General features: G+C 44.1%; 1 protein-coding gene across 1 annotated transcript in view; it reads right to left on the bottom strand.

Annotated features, from left to right (window-relative positions):
* The window catches only part of LOC117507226 (limbin-like), a 126,992-nt gene that overhangs the window by 5,896 nt on the left and 97,788 nt on the right, over positions 1-23,308 (bottom strand). The window contains exons 19-21 of the mRNA XM_034167048.1: positions 23,147-23,308; positions 22,978-23,062; positions 22,646-22,821 (exon numbers count right to left, since the gene is read on the bottom strand). The exon at positions 23,147-23,308 is cut by the window's right edge and continues 50 nt beyond it. Of these exons, the coding sequence (XP_034022939.1) occupies positions 22,646-22,821; positions 22,978-23,062; positions 23,147-23,308 (423 nt within the window). The remainder of the gene's footprint in view (positions 1-22,645; positions 22,822-22,977; positions 23,063-23,146) is intronic.

Genomic DNA, 23,308 nt, shown 5'->3' with positions numbered 1-23,308 from the left:
ATCAGCTTCACAGTAATTTATTAATTGTTTGACAATTTGTCATTGCAGCATAACAATGTAAAAACAGCCCAAACTGTCTGCTGACAGGTCGCGATTTACATGATTTAACAACAACTAGTGCAGTGCCCATAGGAAGTTTGTATTCCATTGGGAAATTTGTGAGCTTAAGTAGATTTTTCATGGATGGTTGTATGAGGCTGTGTTTGAAGGTGGGATGTACAAAAAATTGTACTTACCCTTACATAGTTTTAACAGACAAAGTGTACATTTGTTAAGACATGGCTGACATTGAGATACAAAGAGACACACAAATAGTTATTTTAAGAAAAAGATTAACATTCATCCAACACGGTCAGACATACATGCACACAGATATAGGAAGGAAAAACACAGTTGGTATACATGAAGCACAAACATGGATGTGAATACAGTAGTTATTATTGATAATGTGAGTCAGGGATATTTAGGTTTGTTGTGAAATGTGTGGATTGGTTGATAACTATTGTGTTTTCATATATTTTGGCTTTCAGCAAGGACACTAGGTAGATGAAGCCCATTCCACTAATATGAAAGTACTACTACTGGTGCCTTTTGCTTTTATTGGCCATTGGGGAAAAGCAAAAACAGTAATGCAACAGCATGATTTTCAAAAATGTTTGAAGGCTAAATCTGGTTAGATTTATTTTTTGAGGTGAAGTAAAGGATATGTATGGTGGAATATTGTAATAAGTATGAATTTGTTTAGGTGATGTAGACAGTTTTAGACATGAGGTCAAGTGTGTGTGTGTGTGGGGGGGGGAGTGCTGGCTTTTTAAATACTTGAAAGACACTGGACTCATCGATAGGACTTAGTACTGCTATAACGGACTGATGCAGAAGGTAGCAGCAATGCAACATTAAAGATCCCGACTGCCATTATTCACAGTAGAAGTAGAAGAAGTACTATGAAGTACATTTCGGCATTTACAAAATGCCACAAAAAATTAAATAATTAAAATTATATAAAGTACTTAATTTACTCATATTTGCAGTCAGTCTGAGTAAATCATGGGACCCACTGATTGATCAGCTAAGACTAAGCTAACGTTAACCGCTTACACTGGGGCACTAAACACCACAGAAGAAGAGATGGTGTGCTTGATGTTATTCATGGGCACCTATGTAGAAGCAATGCATTTCCTTAGCAGGCCATCCCTGTAATGAAAATAAAGGTTTGAAAATTATTCCCCAAAATTCTCATAATAAAGGATGCACATCATCATGCCATGCGCAAGCCATATCTGAAAGCTGAGGGTGATCTGCCAAAAGTCAGAGAGATATGCGAGCCAAAATACCCGCACTCACACAGACATTTCTTGCTTTATAGACAGGCATCAAAATGGCCCAAACTGTCTGGTGTCGGGTCACGATTTACATGATTTAACAACAGTGTCAAAATGGCCCAAACTGTCTGGTGCCCAGGAGAGGAAAAATAAAAATAAGAGGAGGAACAATGGGACCACAACAGAGTTACAGTAAAAATAATATGATGAATTAGTTTTTCCGCTGCATTGCATCAGGTAGCTAGCAGTATTAACGTGTTTTCATCCATGGTTTGGTCATTTCTAAGTCGTTTCGGGATGTGGTTCATCTAAACTGACATATCCAAAAAAAGTGGTTTGCTGGGGTGGGAATGGTTGGTAGAAGCTATGAGCTGCTTTTCTCCCCATCATTTTGACATGAATTGATCGTCAATGTCAGCGGCTCTTTACATTTTTATTGAAATGTCATGTGGTTAAGCAGAGCTTGTCATAGCTAAAAAAAAAATAAAAATAAAAAATGCTATAATAGAGGTGTAAGCTTATTTGTTTATTTGTGTTACAGTTCATGTTGTCTGTGTTTATCATTTTACTCTTTACTTTTCATTACAAAAACTTGCCTAGGGCGCCAAATTGGTTAGGGCCGGCACTACACTGCATAGCATTGTTAAGGTTTGCTCCAAGACCACTGGAGTCAGGCTTGTGTTCCCTTTTGCAGAAAGAGGTGAAAAAGAAGGAAAAGAATATGATTAGCCATCCAGATCATGCTTTGCCTTCTGAATTCAAGGTGACACAACTATCATGTATTTGAGGAGAACTGACAGATACACCAAATTGTTTATTCCCTCTGCTGCCAGCCTACTTAACTTTGACAGTAGTCATTTAAAATTATTGTATTTATTTTTTTATCTTGCTGTTCTTACCCACTTCTAATTATTTATTTGTTTGTTTGTTGGGTTGGCTGATCTGTGCCTAGACACAAAATACTGAATACTGTGGGTGATTGTGGACATAGTAAGCTGCAAATGAATTTCCCTATTTGGGATCAATAAAACTGTCTGAATCTTGAATCTGAAGCTAACTTTTCTCCCTGTAGTCCTCTCCATTGGCATGCAGACTGACACACACTGATAATAATTGATAACTCTGTCAATGTCTTTCAGGAGCGACAACCATTTGGTATTTACAAGCATATAAAATAAATGACACTGCTGCAAATTCATAACTGCAGCCAAGTGCAGGAATCATTAAACTGAAGAAACAGATGAAGGATAGAAAATACAGCAAGGAGTCTGAACACAAATAACAGCAGTGGGTGGAAAGCAACTACAGACTGATGAAGACTGATGTTTATGGAACTAAATCAGTTTTGGTTGTATTACTTTAATGCTCAACTTTGCACACAACAAAGTAGAATTAAACAGCCAAATGTCTGAAGAGAGTTTATCTCTTCAGAATAGAGGTGGAGTACAGTGGGGTCAGCTCAGGGAGAGAACATCTATCAGCCATAAAAGCAAAATACAACGCAATGATGAAATACCCTCAGCCATATGAGCATTGTCTTGTTTATAATTTGCAGTTGTTTTATTGGTATCCCAGTGCAAAGTTTAATGTTCAAACTGATAGACGTTTTTTTTTTTGTGCAAATATTTGCTCATTTTGAAATGGATGCCTGCAACATGTTTCAAAAAAGCTGGGACAGGAGCAACAAAAGACTGCGAAAGTTGATGAATGCTCAAAGAACACCTGTTTGGAACATTCCACAGTTGAACAGGTTAATTGGAAACAAGTGAGTGTCATGATTGGGTATAAAAGGAGCATCCCCAAAAGGTTCAGCCGTTCACAAGCAAAGATGGGGCGAGGATCACCACTGTGTGAACAACTGCATGAAAAAATAGTCCAATAGTTTAAGAACAATGTTTCTCAATGTTCAATTGCAAGGAATTTAGGGATTCCATCATCTACAGTCCATAATATAACCAGAAGATTCAGAGAATCTGGAGAACTTTCTACACATAAGCGGCAAGGCCGAAAACCAACACTGAATGACCATGACCTTTGATCCCTCAGGTGGCACTGCATTAAAAACAGACATCATTGTGTAAAGGATCTTACTGCATGGGCACTTCAGACTTCAGAAAACCACTGTCAGTTACAGTTCATAGCTACATCTAGAAGTGCAAGTTAAAACTCTACCATGCAAAGCGAAAGCCATACATCAACAACATCCATGGATAGAAACTGACAGACGCAAAGTGGAAAAGTGTGCTGTGGTCTGATGATTGGTCTGATTTCAAATTGTTTTTGGAAATCATGGACGTCGTGTTCTCTGGACAAAAGAGGAAAAAGACCATCCAGATTGTTACCAGTGCAAAGTTCAAAGCCAGCATCTGTGATGGTATGGGGGTGTGTTAGTGCACATGGCATGGGCAACTTACACATCTGTGATGGCACCATCAATGCTGAAAGGTACATCCAGGTTTTGTAGCAACCCATGCTGCCATCCAAGCAACGTCTTTTTCAGGGATGTCCCTGCTTATTTTAGCAAGACAATGCCAAACCACATTCTGCACGTGTTACAACAGCGTGGCTTTGTAGTAAAAGAGTGCGGGTACTAGACTGGCCTGCGTGCAGTTCAGACCAGTCACCCAGTGAAAATGTGTGGCACATTATGAAGCGCAAAATACGACAATGGAGACCCCGGACTGTTGAACAACTGAAGTCGTACATCAAGCAAGAATGGGAAAGAATTCCACCTACAAAGCTTCAACAATTAGTGTCCTCAGTTCCCAAATGCTTACCGAGTGTTGTTAGAAGGAAAGGTGATGTAACACAGTGGTAAACATACCACTGTCCCAGCTTTTTTGAAATGTGTTGCAGGCATCCATTTCAAAATGAGAAAATATTTGCACAAAAACAAAAAAGTCTATCAGTTTGAACATTAAATATCTTGTCTTTGTGGTGTATTCAGTTGAATATAGGTTGAAGAGGATTTGCAAATCCTTGCATGTGTGCTCATGCACGCACACCCACACGTGCGTGCCAGTGCACGCACACACAAAATCAATCCACTGTGCTGCCTGGAGGTTGTTAGCAGGAAGAGAGAACAAAAGCTGGACTCATTTCTGACGTGATTTTTTTTTTTTTTTTGCTGCACTGAAGACGTATACAGTCTTATTTTTGTTGTTCACACACGCACAAACTTGGCTTCGCCTCGTTGAATGGTATGTTCCATCTTTCACCTCATGAAATATTCATACCATTGAACTCATAAACATTCATTATTTGTATACTAGCTTTTACATAATATATGACAAAGAGGTTATATTTGCAGCTAGCTACATCAGCCACTGATGTCACCACGTTAATGTCCACGAACTGCCTTGTAAATCACTTCAGAGGTGTTATCAGGTTCCAAAAACAGCATTTTCAGTTTTATAAGTGTTCTCTAGGTTTTACATAATATATTACAAAGAGGTTACATTTACACAAACAAAATAGAGTTTGCAGCTACTTAGACTGACATCACGGTGCTGCTCTACACTGATTGGCTGTCAACCTCTCCCCTCAAAAAAAAAAAAAAAAAAAAATGGAACAGACTGAAACCGAATGTGACTTTTTAACCTCTTAAAATAGGTCAAGGTTAGCCATCTTTGAACTTGTCCAAGCTCTGTGTCCCAAGAATGTTCCCTGTGAATTTGAAAACTCTGGCAGGAATAGGACTGGACTTATGCTGAGCACAGACAGATGGACAGCTGGACACACGGATGGACGGACACAAAGCCTACACAATACCTGCATTTTTTAAATGCAGGTCCAAATAATAAATCAGTTAGAAGTTGACTTACATCAAGGGCTTAAAACCAAAACTGGTATGTTTCAAGCAGAATCAATATTTATATATTGTTATGATGCACACCTTAGATGGAACACTAACCTGCATTTAATTTGGTTTTATCCAGTTCAGGAACAATGATTTTAAGGTGGAACCCAAAAACAGAAACATTAATGCACCAATTGCTTTTCAGAAAAAAAAAAAAAAAGACTAAAACAGATAAATACATTCTGGTTTAAAGCCCTGATCACAAGTGGATTAACCATTCTAAACAAATTAGCAAAAAGAAAATGATTATGAAAAGATAATGCTTAAACCCAGGAATTTTTCACTTTATTGTCCTTCAGAAAGACAATTCAGATTAATAAAACAGATGTGTTGGACATTCTTCAACATGTCATCCAAACATAGTCGGGAACAGACCTCAGTCTTACACTGAGCCAATATGAGGAACAGTAGGAAATGAAATGATGAATAAATCATTCTCCATCTTGCCAAAGACAAAGTGGTCCTTGTGGAACCATTTTCAAATAGTATTTGTTTAAATTTACAACAATGTTTGGAGACGTCTGGTGTTTTCAGCCAGCTGCTTCATGTGGAAATCCTGTCTTCACTTTAAAAGCTCGTTTTCTAAACCGCACAAAACTGCTGGGACTCTGCCTGCTGACTTGAGACAATGTTTTCAGTGTCTAAGTTGTTCTTTTACCCACCATCAAAAAACAAGTTTGAAAAATACTCCCACCACAAAATGTCAGTGTGGAGTGCGGCGAAAGCTTTGGATCAGCTCGTGCAAATTTCAAGAAAAATTAAACACTAAAGTCAAGGATTTGTAAAGGAGGTTGACTTGTTTTGTGTTAGTGAACAGAAATGTATGACAGAAGTAGCAATTTTAGCCCACAAGTGGACAGTAATATTGAAAAACATATGCGATATGTAGCCACTGCAGATGTGCTTAGCAGTTGTTTACAAAAAAAAAAAAAAAAGATTGTCTGTGAACATTATGCATAGTTTTCCCAACTCAAAAGGACATCTGAAATTCATTACCATAAATTTGTTAGTTCAAATTTCCCACAAAAATAATGGATGCATTTTCATATTTGTCTTGAACAAACCATAACTGATTTAGTATTGGAACAACAAGGCAAATTCATTTTTACCCCCTAAATACTGACCATGTTTGAGCTTGAGAGTTGACTTGACAATTAAGAATGTTGGCTTTTAGTTCCTGATATTTCTACATGTGTTAAATGTCATAGTACATAGGTCCATCATTTTTATATATGTTTTTGGAGCAAAAATATTGAAACAGCTCATTTTCAGAGTTTCAAACACTTAATATTTGGTTCACTTTCTGCAGCCATGCTGCTCTGTGTACACCCGATCATGTCAGATCTCAGAGGTTAAGCAGAGCAGGTCCTAAATAGGACCTGAACAAAACACCAGGAGCCTCACACTTTGTCCATGTACAACTGGAGTTGCATTTAGAAAGGGATACTGTTGGGGTTCGGTTTGGTTGTTGGGTCTTTTGATGTTCTTTTAAGGTTTCTTCTTGTCCCCATGTCCTTCCCTGATCACATGCCCAGTCCTGCTCTACCCTCGCATTATCTGTGGGTGCGAGTGTGAGAGAATGGTGGGTGATGTGTGTGCTGGAGAAATATGCGCAGGCATGGTTCTGCTTGTCTTCCGTGTGTACCTGTCCTTCTGTCCCCTGTAGGTGTAGTGAGAGAATGTGTAGGAATGCATGCCTGTTTGATTCACTATACATCTGTCTCCCTGCCTCCGGTGTGTATCCTGGAGTGTGCGTGCATGTGAGTGCGTGTGTGTCGGCTTCCCGTGGTTTATGTGTGGGTGTGTGCTGGCATTGAGTATGACATTTTCCAATTGTGTCTTGTCCTCCTGTTTGGGTATTTTCCAATTGTGTCTTGTCCTCCTGTTTGGGTATTTTCCAATTGTGTCTTGTCCTCCTGTTTGGGTATTTTCCAATTGTCTTGTCCTGCTGTTTGAGTATTTTCCAATTGTCTTGTCCTCCTGTTTGAGTATTTTCCAGTTGTCTCTTCCTTCTGTCTGAGTATTTTCCAGTTGTCTCTTCCTCCTGTGTGTCAGTCACGTGCCGCTGTCCGGATCTCGCTTGATGCCTGCACGTGGTGTTTGTCTGTGTCTGTGGGCCCTGCCTCTTGTGATCAGGTGATGGTTCACCCTGATTATGATTATGTTCCTTTATGTAGTCTCTTCCTTTGTGCGGTCTGTTAAGCCCCTTTCACACCATTGCAAACGTAGAGTTGTGTACTGTGGCGTACCGTCTACGCTGAGTTAAGCAGCTCTACGCTGAGGTTTTGCTTCCTACACAGCAATATGCTGTGAGCTAAGCAAGGAGGATGAAAAGCCCCTTTCACATTGGCGTATTCGTATTGCAGCATTGCGTTTCATTTAAATGCGACCAAAATGCGCGCGTAATCAGCCTGTTTCCGTGTTCGTTTCATACTTGCAGCTGCGTGTTTGCTTTTTTAATGTATGCACACAGTCGTGTGTACCTTGCCGCTATTTAAAGGTTCACTCCTGCCGGCTGTGCAGAACACATCACTGCACTTGGAAAACAGTAGACTGTATCATGAGGTTTTTACAGTTACATTACTGCCACGATCAGGGCGTTTGACGAGTGCACTTTTATTTTAAAGTCACAGGTTTGATCAGACCTGATCAATTGGGGCGTTTGACGAGCGCACCGACATGCAGCGAGTGCGCTTTTATTTTAAAGTCACAGGTTTGATCAGACACACACACACACACACACGAGAGAGAGAGAGAGAGAGAGAGAGCGACCGACCTGCTGTTTCTGTTGTGTTTCTGGATTTCTGAGTTGAGGTTGCACAGACTTGCATGCAGTAACGCTGTGCTCCGCAGACCTGCTTAAAACTGTGTCCAGTGCTCTACGCTAAAGAAAATTAAACATGTTTAATTTCTTCCATCCTACGCACGTAGCCCTCAACATACTGCAGTGTAGGGAGCAAAAACACGATGCGGAGCTGCTAAAAGTGGGCGCAGAGCTGCTCAACTCAGCATCGACGATATGCCACAATAAGCAGCTTTACGAATACGCCAATGTGAAAGGGGCTTAAGAAATTAAACGTTTAATTTTTTTGGAGTAGAGCACTGTACGCAGAAAGTACGCAGGCTTTAAGCAATTCTACACGCCAATGCGACAAATCCTTTCATCAGTACAAACCTGGATTGATAGATTTTATTCATCCCACTGGACTTTGCTGGCAACGAAGCTTCAAAACCACAGAAGAAGAGGTGAGCCAAGCTTCCACGTTCAGAGGACATGTCCACTGTCCACTGCTCATGGACTGATTGCCAGCGGGAGGACATGTCTATGGTCCCTCATGGCAGGTTGCACACGGCTCCAGAAGCAGCTTCACTTTGCTTTTCTTTTTTCACTTTCTCCAGTCTGTCAATTGTGGCACGTTAAAAGAGTGTATGAAGTCCTGCTCACAGACAATCGCCAGCAGGAGGACATGTCCACGTCCAGGTCGGACTGACCACCAGCAGGAGAACATGTCCACGTCCAGGTTAACTCCTCATGGACTGATCACCAGCAGGAGGACATGTCCAGCGTCCACCACTCACTTCTCACAGTGGGTCATGCACTGCGCCAGAAGGAGCTTCACTTTGCTTCGTTTTTCACCTCCTCCAGTTTGCCAATTGTGGCACATTAAAAGAGTCCATTAAGTCCTGCTCACGGACGATCGCCAGGAGGAGGACATGTCCACATCCAGGTCGGACTGATTGCCACCAGGAGGACATGTCCAGCGTCTACCATTCACTTCTCACGGAGGGTCATGTGTGTGGCCGCCAGAAGCAGCTCCGCTTTCCTTCACTTTGCTTCAGTTCGTTTTTCACCTCCTCCAGTCTGTCACGATTGTGACATTATTCAAGTCCATCAACTCCTCCTTACAGACAGATAGCCAGTGGGAGGACATTTCCACGTCCAGGCTAACTGTCCATCTCCACTTCTCATGCATGTGGTTGCTGGCAGCCTCGCACAAACGGACTGTTTTGTGCATAATTAATGACTGAAACATTGTTCAAAAGTAAATGCAATAACACTGGTTTTCCTGCTTTTACTCAGGGACATGTGTCACAGCTCTGTGGATCAAACGTGTTCTCACAGAATGTCTGTTGATGCTGATGGCTTAAAAAAAAGCTGTGATTTCCACTACTTTGTTTCTCTGCGCTCACTCGCTCTCTCACTCTCTCTTTCCCTCTCTCCTTGCGAGCAACATGTGTCTGTTCATGTAATGTTTTGAGAACAGAGCGCATTCTCTCTCTCTGTCAGCAATGTGTTCTGCACAGCCAGCAGGAGTGAACTGAAAGAGTTGAATTGGTTCTAAATAGCGGCAAGGGCTACACGCACAAACGTAGAGTTTAAGCAGCTCTACACTGAGTTTTTATTCCCTACACAGCAGTATGCTGAGAGCTACACGAGGAGGACGTAAGAAATTAAACTGTACACATACATTAAAAACAAACATACGCAGCTGCAAGCAAATCTACGAATGCAACGGCACGCGATTACACAGGAAAAACGCAGAGTACGCGTGCATTTCAGGCGTTCTCTAAACGCAACACAACGCAACTATGTTTGCGCTGGTGTGAAAGGGGCTTTAGTATATGTCTGAATGTATTTCATTATATGTCTAAATGTATTTATTCAGGTTTGTTTCATATACGAGGGCTGTCCGTAAAGTATAGGTCCTTTTTATTTTTTTCAAAAACTATATGGATTTCATTCATATGTTTTTACGTCAGACATGCTTGAACCCTCGTGCGCATGCGTGAGTTTTTCCATGCCTGTCGGTGACGTCATTCGCCTGTGAGCACTCCTTGTGGGAGGAGTCGTCCAGCCCCTCGTCGGAATTCCTTTGTCTGAGAAGTTGCTGAGAGACTGGCACTTTGTTTGATCAAAATTTTTTCTAAACCTGTGAGACACATCGAAGTGGACATGGTTCGAAAAATTAAGCTGGTTTTCAGTGAAAATTTTAACAGCTGATGAGAGATTTTGAGGTGATTCTGTCGCTTTAAGGACTTTTCACGGTGCGAGACGTCGCTCAGCGCTCTCAGGCAGCGTCATCAGCCTGTTTCAAGCTTAAAACCTCCACATTTCAGGCTCTATTGATCCAGGACTTCGTGAGAGAACAGAGACGTTTCAGAAGAAGTCGGTTTCAGCATTTTATCCGGATATTCCACTGTTAAAGGAGATTTTTTTAATGAAAGACGTGCGGACGGGTCCGCGCGTCGGGACGCAGCCGACGCGACGCGGCGGCACAGGAAAAACACCTCCGTGTTGATAACCATTTGTTAAAATCCAGTTGGCTTTTGATGGCTTTCAGTGGAGTGAGTATATGAGAAATTGTTTATCAGCTGGAGATGTTCCAACTTGTCCTCAAGGCTTCCAACAGAGGTGTTTTTCCTGTGGTGGAGCGTCGCGGCGGCTGCGAGCCGACGCTGCAATCCGCCCGCACGTCTTTCATTAAAAAAATCTCCTTTAACAGTGGAATATCCGGATAAAATGCTGAAACCGACTTCTTCTGAAACTTCTCTGTTCTCTCACGACGTCCTGGATCAATAGAGCCTGGAATGTGGAGGTTTTAAGCTTGAAACAGGCTGACGACGGCGCCTGAGAGCGCTGCGTGATGTCTCGCACCGTGAAAAGTCCTTAAAGCGACAGAATCACCTCAAAATCTCTCATCAGCTGTTAAAATTTTCACTGAAGACCAGCTTAATTTTTCGAACCATGTCCACTTCGATGTGTCTCACAGGTTTAGAAAAAATTTTGATCAAACAAAGCGCCAGTCTCTCAGCAACTTCTCAGACAAAGGAATTCCGACGAGGGGCTGGACGACTCCTCCCACAAGGAGTGCTCACAGGCGAATGACTTCACCGACAGGCGTGGAAAAACTCACGCATGCGCACGAGGGTTCAAGCATGTCTGACGTAAAAACATATGAATGAAATCCATATAGTTTTTGAAAAAAATAAAACGGACCTATACTTTACGGACAGACCTCGTAGCTTTTATTGTTTTCTGTTTTTTGATCAGGTCTAAGTGTTGGGGTTTTGCACCATCAATTCTTATGGTCTCTCACCTCCTGTTACCTTTTTGTTTCTGAATTATTTGTAGAGTGTGGAGGTCTCTGGAGCTTGATGGTCAATTCTGGATTCAGTTTGTTCCACGTGTCACTGGATGGTTGTTTACTTATTAGTTACTGGTGTCACTTTAAGATCACTCTGTTTCTGCCTCACTCAGATCCTCACCTGTGGTTAATCAGTGTTGCCTATTTAAGCCACTCTGTCTTCTATGTGACTGCTGGTTGCTTATGCTTCATCAGTCTGCATTCCTGAACTCCCTCATCTGTTTGCACCAGTGTTTGTTTGTAAGTAATCCATTCCTGTGATTTCTGACAGCTGTTTTTGGTTCATGGATGTTTTTCCTCACCACTGTATTTTACCATCACCTTGGGAATTAAAGCTTCTGAATTTTTGCACTTAACCCTTTGAGTTTTGCTGTCTGCATTTTGTGGTCCACTGCATACGGTGCATCTGGAAAGTATTCACAGCGCTTCACATTTTCCACATTTTGTTATGTTACAGCCTTTTTCAATTTCAACTGCAATTTCATTTTCTCCTCACAATTCTACTTAAAACACCCCATAATGACAATATGAATTATTTTTTATTTTTTTTGTAAATTTATTAAAATTAAAAAAACAAAGAAATTGCATGTATATAAGCATTCACACCTTTTGCTCAATACTTTGTTGATGGAACTTTGGCAGAAATTACAGCTTCAAGTCTTCTTGAATATGATGCCATAAGCTTGGTGCAGCTATATTTGGGCAGTTTTACCCATTTCTCTTTGCAGCACCTCTCAAACTCCACCAGGCTGGATGGGGAGCGTTGGTGCACAGCCATTTTCAGATCTCTAAAGAGATGTTCAATTGGATTCAGGTCTGGGCTCTGGCTGGGCCACTCAAGGATATTCATAGAGTTGTCCTGAAGCCACTCCTTTGATATCTTGGCTGTGCACTTTGGGTCACTGTCCTGCTGAAAGATGAACCCTCAAGAGAGGTCAAGAGCGCTCTGGAGCCGGTTTTCATACAGAATGTCTCTGTACATTGCTGCATTTATCTGTCCCGCAATCCTAACTAGTCTTCCAGTTCCTGTTGACGAAAAACATCCACACAGCATGATGCTGCCACCACCATGCTTCACTGTGGGGACAGGCTTAGAGAAACATTTTTATAACCTACTGGTCAGGACCAGTAGCACCAGTTTTTTACTGGTCCTCCTGGTCCAAGTTAGTGACCCCAGTTATTTGGAAGCTCAGAGCCTCCACCAGCGAGCCTCAGTGTAGCATTAATCATCAAATCATGCGCATGTATTCAATCAATATTGTATTTGTAAATCTATAGCATGATACAACATTTTCATTTTGTGTTGAATGTATATAAAGTACACATTTGCCTACATGATCCTCTGCTTTCATTTGAATGTATTGTGCATCTTATACTTCACTCTGTAATTCTGGCCGTGTGCTCCTCTTATGCAGCCCTAACAGCTGTGTAAGCTCTACAATAGGAGGTCTATTAGAAAAGTATCCAACCTTATTATTTTTTTCAAAAAGCATATGGATTTGAATCACGTGTGATTGCATCAGACAAGCTTGAACCCTCGTGCGCATGCGTGAGTTTTTCCACGCCTGTCGGTTGCGTCATTCGCCTGTGAGCAGGCTTTTAGTGAGGAGTGGTCCAGCCCCCTCGTCGTTGTTTCATTGCCAGGAAATGGCGGAATGATTTGGGCTTTTTTCCATCAGAATTTTTTTCAGAAACTGTTAGAGACTGGCAGCTGGAAACCATTAGAAAACATTATCTGTCTTTCAGTGAAAATGTTACGGGCTTGGTATAGAATAAGGAGTGTTACTGTCGCTTTAAGGATGGCCCCCAGTGGCTGTGGGGCGCGCCACGCTCTGAAGCCGCCATCGACAGGCTGAACGACCATTTCATTTCTAAACAGATGGCTATCTGGATCCGTGACCATCGTGTGCCATTTCTCTGGTTATCACAAGAGCTGGACATCAACCATTTTCCAGCAGATTTCACTTTTAACAAGAGATTTTGTCATGGAAAGCCGAGCGGAGGCTTCGCGCGTCATGATGGATTCGCTACTGGATATTGGAGACATGGAGTTCGAGTGGACCATGTTCTCCACCTTCATGGTTGATGCGGCCGCTCGTAGCTGTGGTCACAAGGTCTCTGGTGCCTGTCGCGGCGGCAATTCCCGAACCCGGTGGTGGACACCGGAAGTAAGGGATGCCGTCAAGCTGAAGAAGGAGTCCTACTTATCTTTGTTGGTAGGTGGGCCCCCGGAGGCAGCTGACAGGTACTGGCAGGCCAAGCATGCCGCAGCCCGTGCAGTCGCAGAGGCAAAAACTCGGGTCTGGGAGGAGTTCGGGGAGGCCATGGAGGAGGACTATCGGTCAGCCTCGAAGGGATTCTGGCAAACCGTCCGGCGCCTCAGGAGGTGGAAGCAGCTCTCCACCAGCACTGTTACGGTGCGGGTGGGGAGGTGTTGACCCTGAATGGGGATGTTGTCAGGCGGTGGAAGGAATACTTCGAGGATCTCCACAATCCCATCGTCATGTCTTCCGAAGAGGAAGCAGAGACTGGGGACTCAGAGGCAGACTCATCCATTACCCAGGCCGAAGTCACCGAGGTGGTTAGAAAGCTCCTCGGTGGCAAGGCTCCTGGGGTGGATGAAATCCGTCCTGAGTACCTTAAGTCTCTGAATGTTGTGGGACTGTCTTGGCTGACACGCCTCTGCAACATCGCATGGCGATTGGGCACAGTGCCTCTGGATTGGCAGACCGGGGTGATGGTCCCTCTGTTTAAGAAGGGGGACCGGAGGGTGTGTTCCGACTATAAGGGGATCACACTCCTCAGCCTCCCCGGTAAGGTCTATTCCAGAGTACTGGAGAGGAGAATTCCACCGATGGTTGAACCTCTGATTCAGGAGGAGCAGTGTGGTTTTCGTTCTGGTCGCGGCACACTGGATCAGCTCTACATGCTCCATCGGGTGCTCGAGGGTTCATGGGAGTTCGCCCAACCAGTCCACATGTGTTTTGTGGATCTGGAGAAGGCGTTCGACCGTGTCCCTCGGGGCACCCTGTGGGGGGTGCTCCAGGAGTACAGGGTCCGGGGTCCTTTGCTAAGGGCTATCCGGTCCCTGTACGACCGCAGCAGGAGCTTGGTTCGCATTGCCGGTAGTAAGTCAAACCTGTTTCCAGTGCACGTTGGCCTCTGCCAGGGCTGCCCTTTGTCACCGGTTCTGTTCATTATTTTTATGGATAGAATTTCTAGGCGCAGCCAGGGTGTAGAGGGAGTCTGGTTTGGGAACCACAGAATCTCATCTCTGCTGTTTGTGGACAATGTGGTTCTGTTGGCTTCGTCAAATCAGGACCTTCAGCGTGCACTGGGGCGGTTTGCAGCCAAGTGTGAAGCGTCCGGGATGAAGATCAGCACCTCCAAATCCGAGGACATGGTTCTCAACCAGAAAAAGGTGCTTTGACCTCTTCAGGTCGGTGAAGTGGAGTTTAAGTATCTCGGGGTCTTGTTCACGAGTGAGGGACGGATGGAGCGTGAGATCGATAGACGGATCGGTGCAGCATCTGCAGTGATGCGGTCGCTGTATCGGACCGTCGTGGTGAAGAGAGAGCTGAGTAGGGGGCAAAGCTCTCGATTTACCAATCGATCTACGTTCCGATCCTCACCTATGGTCATGAGATTTGGCTCATGACCGAAAGAACGAGATCGCGAGTACAAGCAGCCGAGATTAGTTTCCTCCACAGGGTGGCTGGGCGCTCCCTTAGAGACAGGGTGAGGAGCTCGGTCACTCGGGAGGAGCTCGGAGTCGAGCCGCTGCTCCTCCACATCGAAAGGAGTCAGTTGAGGTGGCTCGGGCATCTCTTCTGGATGCCCTCTGGATGCCTCGCTGGAGAGGTGTTCCAGGCACGTCCCATTGGGAGGAGGCCCCGGGGAAGACCCAGGACACGCTGGAGGGACTACATCTCTCAGCTGGCTTGGGAACGCCTTGGGGTTCCCCCGGAGGAGCTGGGGGAGGTGTGTGTGGATCAGGAGGTCTGGGCGGCTTTGCTTGAGCTGCTGCCCCTGCGACCCGACTCCGGATAAAGCGGAAGAAAATGGATGGATGGATTGGTCTAGCAGGGGAAAATATCAATTAGACATAGGTCAAAAGTTACTGGTTCGTGTCCTTGGACCAATTGATTTCTCTACTCCTGAGGGATTTTGCCTGGTTTCCTCCCAATGAGACGCCTGGCATTCACACCAAAGAGATCAATCTTTGCCTCATCATACCAGAGAATTTAGTTTCTCATGGTCCTTCAGGTGCCTTTTGGCAAACTCCAGGCAGGCTGCCATGTGTCTTTTACTAAGGAGTGGCATCTGTCTGACCACTCTACCATACAGGCCTGATTGGTGGATTGCTGCAGAGATGGTTGTCCTTCTGGAAGGTTCTACTCCCTCCACTGAGGAATGTTGGAGCTCTGACAGAGTGACCATCGGGTTCTTGGTCACCTCCCTGACGCCCTTCTCCTCCAATCACTCAGTTTGGACAGACGGCAGCTCTATGAAGAGTCCTGGTGGATCCAAACTTCTTCCATTTATGGATAATGGAGGCCACTGTGCTCACTGGGACCTTCAAAGCACCAGAAATGCTTCTGTACCCTTCCCCAGATTTGTGCCTCAAGACAGTCCTGTCTCGGAAGTCTGCAGATAATGCCTTTGACTTCATGCTTGGTTTGTGCTCTGACATGCACTGTCAACTGTGGGACCTTGTATGTAAACAGGTGTGTGCCTTTCCAGTTCATCTCCAATCAACTGAATTTACCCCAGGTGGACTCCAATTAAGCTGTAGAAACATCTCAAGGATGATCAGTGGAAACAGGATGCATCTGAGCTCAATTTTGAGCTTCATGGAAAAGGCTATGAATATTTATGTACAAGTGATTTCTTAATAATTTTTTACATTTTTAATAAGTTTCCAAAAATCTGAAAACAATTTTTACTTTGTCATTATGGGGTACAGTGTGTAGAATTTTGAGGAAAAAATTTATTTCATCCATTTTGGAATAAGGCTGTAACATAAAACCTGGAAAAAGTGAAGTGCTGTGAACACTTTCGGGATGCAATGTATGATGTAAAATGTGCCACATCCCAACATGGATCTCTACTGGATCCACTGTGGCATCCTGAAAAAAAATTTAGTTTCATACGCCTTGCTTGTAGTAACTGCATAAACTCTGCGATTACTATTACCAGATTGTTTGTTTATTCTGCTTTTACAGCAGCCTCTTTCCAGCTGTTGTTTGCTTTTGGGGCAGTTTCTCCTTCAGTCTGGTCTTCAGTGAAATGTCTGAGCAGCTGGGTTAATTGATCACAGTTTCCACACTGTCCCTGTGACCAGCTCCTTTGTTTAGTTTCTTTGTGTTTTAGATCACTGTCTTGCCATGTGATGAAGTTCTTCCTGATTAATTTTGATGCATTTCTCTACAACCAGGCAGACAAACTGTTCCTGTGAACTTCTGAATTAATTCTGATGCTGCCACCATGAGTTGCATCGTCAATAAAAATTAGTGAGCTTGTTCTAGAAGCAACCATACAAACCCCAAGTCGTGAAAAGACCTCCACCATGTTTCACTGAGCAATTTTTGTCATGTGGCATGACCTCTGTGTTTCTGACCTTAAATTAAGTGGATTGTAATACTTTCACAGCTGCCCTGTGGAGGTCAGCAGTGATGTCAATTGTAACAAGGTGAAGCTCAGATTGAAAAGCCCTCTATGGCCAGTGGTGGGCACAGCTAACCAAAAACTTAGTTTCGATAACCATTAATCCGATAACTGAAAAGTTATCTTTTATGACCGATAAACTGATAAACTGCTAAAAAATGCATCTTTATTACAGGTAACGATAACTTTTATTCAGATGCGGCCACATCAGATTACACTGTTGGCTTCTGATAAACCAGTTTCACTTTCACTTTTCGCTGGTGGGTAAATTCAAGGATCACAAACACATAAGAACGCACGAAAAATGAATGAATAAAAAATAAAAACACTGTCATCATCTTTCAAAAGCAGTAAAACACAGTATTAGAAGAAGTTTATCATAGTTTATCTCAGTATTAGATACACCGTCATTTACAAACTAAAAAGCTGCTGCTTTCAATCCTGCGGCTTAAACAACCAAAATAGTCCATTAATGCATTGATTGGCAGAGTAAAATACACGTGGTAAATATAAATTCTTACCTGTTAATTTCAGTGGGATTCATATGAAGAAATAATCCACATAAAATGTCTTTTTTTTTTAAACTCTAAAACAGTGTCTAAACGTGAAGAAAAGTCCCTCTGTACACACCGCTGCGCTGTGAGAGCACATCTACCCCACCGAGTCTTGGCGATTAAATTACAGCCACAAAGAAATAAAATAATGTTAAAATTAGTCCATTTTGTTTTGATCGGACTCTCTAACTGTAACGGCCAAAGTGAACCTGAACTACACTACCCACAATGCTCCCTGCGTCAACCGGCCAATCACGTTTTGTGCTTAATGATCACGTCATCAGCAAGCGACAGGCAGCCAGTCTGCTACAAACACACAACAGACGGACTAAAATGTTTGATTTTAGGGTTTACAAAAGTTTTTGACCATTAAAATTTGCTCACTTTACCAGCAAAAAAAAAAAAAAAAAATGTGGGAAACATGTAACAACGTAAAGTTCAGATTTAAACAGATGTTCCCACTGACTTGGCTAGTGGGGAATTCCCCTTTGGCTGACCTGGTAGAGCCTTGGTTTGAAATATGAGCAATTTGGTGTTTGAACCCCAAAGTGGCCGTGGCCAGAAAGATATCTCATCCAGTCAACTGCTACTTCCTGCCAGCAATGCCAGTTTGTGACTGGATGACATATCTTTGTAGCCACAGCGGGGCTCGAACATACACAACCTACTACTGTGCCCTTCAGTTAAAAAGTTAGCAGTCAGAGCTTTCAACAGAAGATATCATAATATAAAATCTACTCCACAGACTTTTACTAATATCATCATACAAAAAAATGAGATATTAACCTCCACCTCCAAATATATATATTTTTTCACTGAACACTTTTTTTTTTTTAGAAAATGCTCCCTCACTGTTCATGCAATCCTTTGTTGATAAAACTCCCAAGTAATTCCTGTTTCACACCATATATCAGTGCTGCTGGAGCCCACGAGTTATTTAAAAAAACAACAAAAAAAAAAAACTTTGTGATACTTAACATGGTCTGTGTGACGTCAGGAGGTTCGGTGAGTACCACCAGAAGAGAAAATTCTAAGGAAAACACTGTATTTTATGCATTTACTTGGATTCTTTTTAGGAACAACTTGCAGAGTTGTAAGATTTGTGATTTATATAGATTGTGATTTATGCCGAAATAAAGATTACATTATTCCACTTGTTTATATAAACTAATGTCATCTGTATAGTGCTAAACTCAGGAATCTTTCAGTGATATACTGCAGTATTGTGGTGTGTGGAGGCGCGCTCTTTCTCAAAACAAAAGCACTGATAAGAATGCCTTTAAAGTACTGGATCAAGAAGCAACAGTGTTAATAGTAGTAATGTTAAAATCTTAATGACACCCATCCCTATGTATAACATTCAATGTATGAAGTTTGGGACTTTTTTCCCACAAAATTCACGATTGTTGTGGTTGAAATGTTTAACAAAGTAAGACAAGAAAACTGATTAAACTTGCTAATCAGCTGCTCCCTTGTTTTCAGTTGGGGTCACCACAGCAAATCCAAGGGTGATCTGCATGTTGAACTGACATAAGTTTTACAGTGCATGACCTTGCTGACAGAACTCCACATCACATGGAGAAATATGGCAGAGGTGGGGTTTGAACCGGGAACCTTGCGCACTGAAACTAAGTGCACTAACCACTTGGCCACCAACCCTTCTAAAAAAAAAAAAATAATAACTTGCAAATCATCCATCCATCCATCCATTTTCTTCCGCTTTATCTGGAGTTGGGTCGCGGGGGCAGCAGCTCAAGCAAAGCCGCCCAGACCTCCCGATCCACACACACCTCCTCCGGGGGAACCCCAAGGCGTTCCCAAGCCAGCCAAGAGATGTAGTCCCTCCAGCGTGTCCTGGGTCTTCCCCGGGGCCTCCTCCCAGTGGGACGTGCCCGGAACACCTCTCCAGCGAGGCGTCCAGGGGGCATCCGCAAAAGATGCCTGAGCCACCTCAACTGACTCCTTTCGACGTGGAGGAGCAGCGGCTCGACTCCGAGCTCCTCCCGAGTGACCGAGCTCCTCACCCTATCTCTAAGGGAGCGCCCAGCCACCCTGCGGAGGAAACTCATCTTGGCCGCTTGTACTCGCGATCTCGTTCTTTCGGTCATGTGCCAAATCTCATGACCATAGGTGAGGATCGGAACGTAGATCGATCGGTAAATCGAGAGCTTTGCCCCCCTACTCAGCTCTCTCTTCGTCACCTGATTTGACGCAGCCAACAGAACCACATCGTCCGCAAACAGCAGAGACGAGATTCTGTGGTTCCCAAACCAGACCCCCTCTACACCCTGGCTGTGCCTAGAAATTTTGTCCATAAAAATAATGAACAGAACCGGTGACAAAGGGCAGCCCTGGCGGAGGCCAACGTGCACTGGAAACAGGTTTGACTTACTACCGGCAATGCGAACCAAGCTCCTGCTGCGGTCGTACAGGGACCGGATAGCCCTTAGCAAAGGACCCCGGACCCCGTACTCCCGGAACACTCCCCACAGGGTGCGCCGAGGGACACGGTCGAATGCCTTCTCCAGATCCACAAAACACATGTGGACTGGTTGGGCAAACTCCCATGAACCCTCGAGCACCCGATGGAGCATGTAGAGCTGGTCCAGTGTGCCGCGACCAGGACGAAAACCACACTGCTCCTCCTGAATCCGAGGTTCGACCATCGGTCGAATTCTCCTCTCCAGTACTCTGGAATAGACCTTACCGGGGAGGCTGAGGAGTGTGATCCCCCTATAGTTGGAACACACCCTCCGGTCCCCCTTCTTAAACAGAGGGACCACCACCCCGGTCTGCCAGTCCAGAGGCACTGTCCCCGATCGCCACGCGATGTTGCAGAGGCGTGTCAGCCAAGACAGCCCCACAACATCCAGAGACTTAAGGTACTCAGGACGGATTTCATCCACCCCAGGAGCCTTGCCACCAAGGAGCTTTCTAACCACCTCGGTGACTTTGGCCTGGGTAATGGATGAGTCTGCCTCCGAGTCCCCAGTCTCTGCTTCCTCTTCGGAAGACATGACGATGGGATTGAGGAGATCCTCGAAGTACTCCTTCCACCGCCCGACAACATCCCCAGTCAGGGTCAACAGCTCCCCACCCGCACCGTAAACAGTGCTGGTGGAGAGCTGCTTCCGCCTGCTGAGGCTTCGGACAGTTTGCCAGAATCTCTTCGAGGCCGACCGATAGTCGATAGTCACAGTCAGAAAAATGTGCAGATATTCCCTTTCCTCTCTGTAACTACACACATGACTTTTTTATATTCTTTATATACACTCAACAAAAATATAAACAGAACACTTTTGGTTTTGCTCTCATTTTGTATGAGATGAACTCAAAGATCTAAAACCTTTTCAACATACACAATATCACCATTTCCCTCAAATATTGTTCACAAACCAGTCTAAATCTGTGATAGTGAGCACTTCTCCTTTGCTGAGATAATCCATCCCACCTCACAGATGTGCCATATCAAGATGCTGATTAGACACCATGATTAGTGCACAGGTGTGCCTTAGACTGCCCACAATAAAAGGCCACTCTGAAAGGTGCAGTTTTATCACACAGCACAATGCCACAGATGTCGCAAGATTTGAGGGAGCGTGCAATTGGCATGCTGACAGCAGGAATGTCAACCAGAGCTGTTGCTCGTGTATTGAATGTTCATTTCTCTACCATAAGCCATCTCCAAAGGCGTTTCAGGGAATTTGGCAGTACATCCAACCAGCCTCACAACCGCAGACCACGTGTAACCACACCAGCCCAGGACCTCCACATCCAGCATGTTCACCTCCAAGATCATCTGAGACCAGCCACTCGGACAGCTGCTGAAACAATCGGTTTGCATAACCTAAGAATTTCTGCACAAACTGTCGGAAACCGTCTCAGGGAAGCTCATCTGCATGCTCGTCGTCCTCATCAGGGTCTCGACCTGACTCGAGTTCGTCGTCGTAACCGACTTGAGTGGGCAAATGCTCACATTCACTGGCGTTTGGCACGTTGGAGAGGTGTTCTCTTCACGGATGAATCCCGGTTCACACTGTTTAGGGCAGATGGCAGACAGCGTGTGTGGCGTCATGTGGGTGAGCGGTTTTCTGATGTCAATGTTGTGGATCGAGTGGCCCATGGTGGAGGTGGGGTTATGGTATGGGCAGGCGTCTGTTATGGATGAAGAACACAGGTGCATTTTATTGATGGCATTTTGAATGCACAGAGATACCGTGACGAGATCCTGAGGCCCATTGTTGTGCCATACATCCAAGAACATCACCTCATGTTGCAGCAGGATAATGCACGGCCCCATGTTGCAAGGATCTGTACACAATTCTTGGAAGCTGAAAATGTCCCAGTTCTTGCATGGCCGGCATACTCACCGGACATGTCACCCATTGAGCATGTTTGGGATGCTCTGGACCGGCGTATACGACAGCGTGTACCAGTTCCTGCCAATATCCAGCAACTTCGCACAGCCATTGAAGAGGAGTGGACCAACATTCCACAGGCCACAATTGACAACCTGATCAACTCTATGCGAAGGAGATGTGTTGCACTGCATGAGGCAAATGGTGGTCACATCAGATACTGACTGGTACCCCCCCCAATAAAACAAAACTGCACCTTTCAGAGTGGCCTTTTATTGTGGGCAGTCTAAGGGACACCTGTGCACTAATCATGGTGTCTAATCAGCATCTTGGTATGGCACACCTGTGAGGTGGGATGGATTATCTCAGCAAAGGAGAAGTGCTCACTATCACAGATTTAGACTGGTTTGTGAACAATATTTGAGGGAAATGGTGATATTGTGTATGTGGAAAAAGTTTTAGATCTTTGAGTTCATCTCATACAAAATGGGAGCAAAACCAAAAGTGTTGCGTTTATATTTTGTTGAGTGTAGTTTGGAGTTGTCACCGGTGCTTAATGACAGAAAATAGCCGATCACAAACACAAATATATTTCTGTTATCCTACAAAAACAATTAGCTATAATGTCAAAAACAAACACCCCATGTGACTGCACATTGCATAATATAAACTGGATAAATGAATCTGTAGATTTCTAAACGCCTATCCCAAACGTTAATGTCCTGATCATTGTTCTTACCCTGAGTTCTCTTGCTCTGCAGAGGATGACCCCAGTACCTGTTTGGAGCAGAGGGCATCAGTGATGGAGAGGAGCTCACTTTCAGGCAGAGTTGGGAGGAGGAGCCGCAGCGCCTCCATCACAACCTCAGCAGACACTTGACCCTGCTTTACCAGGCAAGATGCAAACTCCAGTTCCTGAGATGAAGTCATGCCATCAAAACATGATTTGGGAAACAACGATCACAGTAGCCAGAACCTAACCACTTGTAGCCAACATTCTACTGACATGCACACATCATTATTTTTATTTGCTGTTGTGTTTTTGTTGAAGATAACATGGTAAACACAAACCTGGTCACAATTTGCACAAAGACTCCTGACCTCCACTTGTTCTTTCAAATCTTCCATGGTTTGAGCTGCAGTCATCTCTTGCATCCTTAAAATGACAAAGAGGTTCAACACTGTAAAGTTTTTACTAAGTTCATCATTTCTTCTAAGGTAACAGTGACATGAAGCCCACCTCTCACTGAACAGAGTGGTGACCTGTGCACACTTGGAGAGTGCCTGCTGGAGGATGGACACCATCCTGCACTCCTGTTCCGGCTGAAAAAGACTCTCCTCTGCACTGCTTTGTTCACCTTCAGCATTCTGCAGGTTTGCTGGCTGAGCCACTTCCAGATAC

The sequence above is a fragment of the Thalassophryne amazonica genome, chromosome 3, assembly GCF_902500255.1.
Source record: "Thalassophryne amazonica chromosome 3, fThaAma1.1, whole genome shotgun sequence".
NCBI classification, from domain to species: Eukaryota; Metazoa; Chordata; class Actinopteri; order Batrachoidiformes; family Batrachoididae; genus Thalassophryne; species Thalassophryne amazonica.
The sequence above is the reverse complement of the archived record's forward strand: the minus strand, read 5'-3'. Positions and strand labels throughout refer to the sequence as shown.